The sequence below is a fragment of the Manis pentadactyla genome, chromosome 10 (assembly GCF_030020395.1).
Source record: "Manis pentadactyla isolate mManPen7 chromosome 10, mManPen7.hap1, whole genome shotgun sequence".
NCBI lineage: Eukaryota > Metazoa > Chordata > Mammalia > Pholidota > Manidae > Manis > Manis pentadactyla.
This window is the reverse complement of record NC_080028.1, coordinates 39630237-39633743: the sequence shown is the minus strand read 5'-3', so window position 1 is coordinate 39633743 and position 3507 is coordinate 39630237. Positions and strand designations below refer to the sequence as shown.

At 35.9% G+C, this 3507-nt stretch overlaps 1 protein-coding gene across 1 annotated transcript; it reads right to left on the bottom strand.

Moving 5' to 3' along the window:
* Nucleotides 1-361: 361 nt before the first annotated feature.
* On the bottom strand, nt 362-1300 carry LOC130685086 (olfactory receptor 6C2-like). Its single transcript, XM_057508274.1, has one exon. It carries the CDS (start codon nt 1298-1300, stop codon nt 362-364), a length of 939 nt encoding a protein of 312 aa, XP_057364257.1.
* Between the last annotated feature and the right edge of the window lie 2207 nt (nt 1301-3507).

Below are 3507 nucleotides of genomic sequence, written 5' to 3'. Positions count from 1 at the left end.
GTATTGATTCTTTTCCAAATTAAGTCTCTTATTTAAGTAAGGTTTTTGGTTTGTTTTTTGTTTCTGTTCTATTTAAAGGAATGGTGTTCACTATTGTGTTAATATTTCAAGATAAATTTCCCAAACCTCTTAGAATTGGAAAGTAAATGTTAGGAGTGAAGTCATGCTTAGATTTCCTGAGACATCTATTCTAATTTTTTTCATTACAATTATCATCTGAAAGAAACTTTTTTATTAGGAGATCAAAGGGGTGACTTGACCAGGGCTGGTACAGAATGGATGGCAAATCTAGATCAGGAAAAGGCAAAAGGAGACAGAAACTGAAGAAAATATGCTTAGGGATACTGACATCAACATTCCCCTAATTCTTTGAGAGCAATTTAAATCTTTTGACTAAGTCATTAAAGGCTCGTTTCACTTGTTTGTTTCTCAGAGTGTAAATGAATGGGTTCAGCATGGGGGAAATGGAAGTAGTGAGTATAGATACTCCCTTATTAATGGCCATTTCATCTTTTGCTGAAGGATTGATATAAACAAAGATGCAGCTGCCATAGGTGATGGAAACCATGATAATGTGGGAAGAACAGGTGGAAAAGGCTTTTGTCCTCTGCTGGACAGAGGGGAGTCTTAGAATAGTTCTGATGATGTACATATAGGACAGGACCACACACAGCAGAGTCATGAGGAAAGTCATCACAGCACTGATAATAATCATCCACTCTATGAGCCATGTATCTGAGCATGAGATCTTCAGCATAGGGTTACCATCACAGACAAAGTGGTCAATGGCATTAGAGTCACAGTATTCCAGATCCAGTCCCAAGCTAAGTGGTGGTGACATGATGAACAATGTAGTCATCCAACAGCAGAAGATGAGCCTTTTGCAGACCCTGTAGTTCATAATAGTCATATAATGCAGGGGTTTGCAGAAGGCTACATATCGATCAAAGGACATGGTAGCCAGGAGAAAAAATTCTGTTATTCCAAAAACATATGTAAAAAAAAGTTGGCATATGCAAGTATTATATGTAATAGTCCTGTCATCTGTTGATATACTGTACAAGAATCTAGGAATGCAGGCAGACGTGAACGAGATTTCTAAGAAGGAGAAATTTTGGAGAAAAAAGTACATCGCAGTTTTAAGGTGAGAATCCACTAATGTGAGGATGATGATGCTCAGGTTTCCAGTTACACTCAACATGTAGGTGATCAGTAGAAATATAAAAATCAGAATCTGTAGCTGAGGGTCATCTGTCAATCCAAGAAGGATGAAACTGGTTACAGATGTGTGGTTTCTCATTCCAGGGGTGCTGAATTTTGCCCAAACATCATGTAAAAGCGAAGGATGTAAGTTCTGAGAATACAGTGGTAAAATAGTCTTATTATGGTTTTGTTCAGAAAAGTCACACGTATTATACGTGTGTTCTGTTTTATTTAATAATGAATTTTAAAAATAATTCATACTCAGCTGCGTTGATAGCATATCATTACATGGATCAGAAACCTGGTTTTCAAATGTTTTTACTTAAACATTTAGTAATTTAGACATTTTATCTGCATCCCAGTGTACAAGTTCAGACACCCACAGATATTTACGTACATATACTGGGAACAAAAATGACAATAAAATACTTTGGTGCCCTGATCTCTGATGTTTTATGTTCTAATGTATGTCATTAAAAATAAATACAAATACCTTCAAATCGATTTTATAGCCTACTAAATGGTCATGACATGTGTTGGGAAAAATTAAAGTTTTTATGGGTCTTTTGAATACTATAGTGTAAGGAAAACAAATTTTCCCTGATAATTTTTTAAATGTGCACTATTCTTTTAATTTGCACTTTGGAGTAGATTAGTTCATCACACATTTGTACCCTTAAGACTATTTCCCTTATCAATAACCAAAATTTTACCCAGTGTCACTATCTTTTTGTAGCCCTTTTTTTCCCAGAATAAACTAAAAACACTTGAGGCATCTTTTTGACACAAGATGTATCTAGATCCATGTACTAATGCTGTTGAAGTCTCTGTTCCCCTGCACAAGTCACGTTACATGAACTACCTGCTGTCTGGAAAAAAAATATTATCTAATTGTTTTATTTTCCTCTCCCCCTAACTTCATCCATTTGCTGATTCTGACATATACCTGACTCTTTGTGATTCATTCGTCTGTTTTCTACTTGCACTCTTTAGAGAAGTACTTCCAAATCTCCCAGGACACTTTAAAAATTTTCTATGTGTTTTTGTCACACTCTATGTTAATTAGAGGGTGTAAAAAATTTGTTGGAAACAGGATTTTCATCTTGTATAATGTAATAACCACAGAGCAGTGTGGACTGAGATATAGAGTTACTTCAAGGTAATATATAACCTCACATCTAGATAAGTCATTTGTTTATAATGTGGATTCAATTTTAAAACTACTCTGACAGTTGCCAAAGGGAAAGGGACTGGGAGTGGTGGGTGGGAAGGGAGGGAGAAGGAGAATAAGGAGCATTAAGATTAGCACACATAATATAGGCGGGTGATGGGGAAGGCAGTATAGCACAGAGAAGACAAGTAGTGGCTTTATAGCATCTTACTACGCTGATAGACAGTGACTGTAATGGAGTATGTGGTGGGGACTTGATAATGGTGGGAATCTAGTAACCACAATGTTGCTCATGTGATTGTATATTAATGATACCAAAATAAAAAAACAAAACAAAACAAAACAAAAAACCTACTGTGACAACTGTTCCTTTTGCCAAACCCCTTTCTCTACTTTACGTGATTCTTGTTGGCTTTTATGTGTGGTGGAGGAAATGCTCTGAGTGGCTCCTGAGTCACACCATAGCCTGACTACACACTCAGCATGTATGTAATACCTGCCAAGGCAAATTGTTTTACTTGACATCACTAGTTTTTCTCAAAGAAATAGCTTTCCTTTATGGATTCCATTCATACTTCTTCACTACACCTGCCAGAAATATATTAACACCGCAGATAAAAACTCTTAAATTCTGCATTAGGACCATCAACTGCTCTGTGGTTGATCCTTATTAACACCAAATAACTACACTAATTCCTTCCAAAATGATTTCAATACCCAATGTTTGCTTAAAGTCATAAATAAATAAAAGAATAACCAAGTCATTTGTTATAGAAATTCTAATTAACTGGCTATGAGAATGTCTAACTTAATTATTTTAAAATAGTCCTTTCCTTCAGAAGTGGGACATACTCTGTATCAACCAGTTGCCTATTACCCGTAGTAAATCTCCAAGAGTTTTCAGGTTTCAGTAAAGGAATGAAAGGATGACCCTGGTTTGATGTTTTAGGATGAGCAGGGCACTCCCATGAATGTGAACATCACACAACTAACAATAAGTTAAGTGAATAGTTATAATAGGTTCAGTAATTAAAATAATTAAATAGTTGAGTCAACAGAAGATATGGAAAAGGAAACATATACAGGCCACCTACCTCTCCTTTCTTCTGTCGTAACACAACTCTGCCCTACAC

Coding starts and splice junctions, on each gene's coding strand:
- LOC130685086 (XM_057508274.1), bottom strand. CDS start 1,300: ATGAGAAACCACACATCTGTAACCAGTTTCATCCTTCTTGGATTGACA.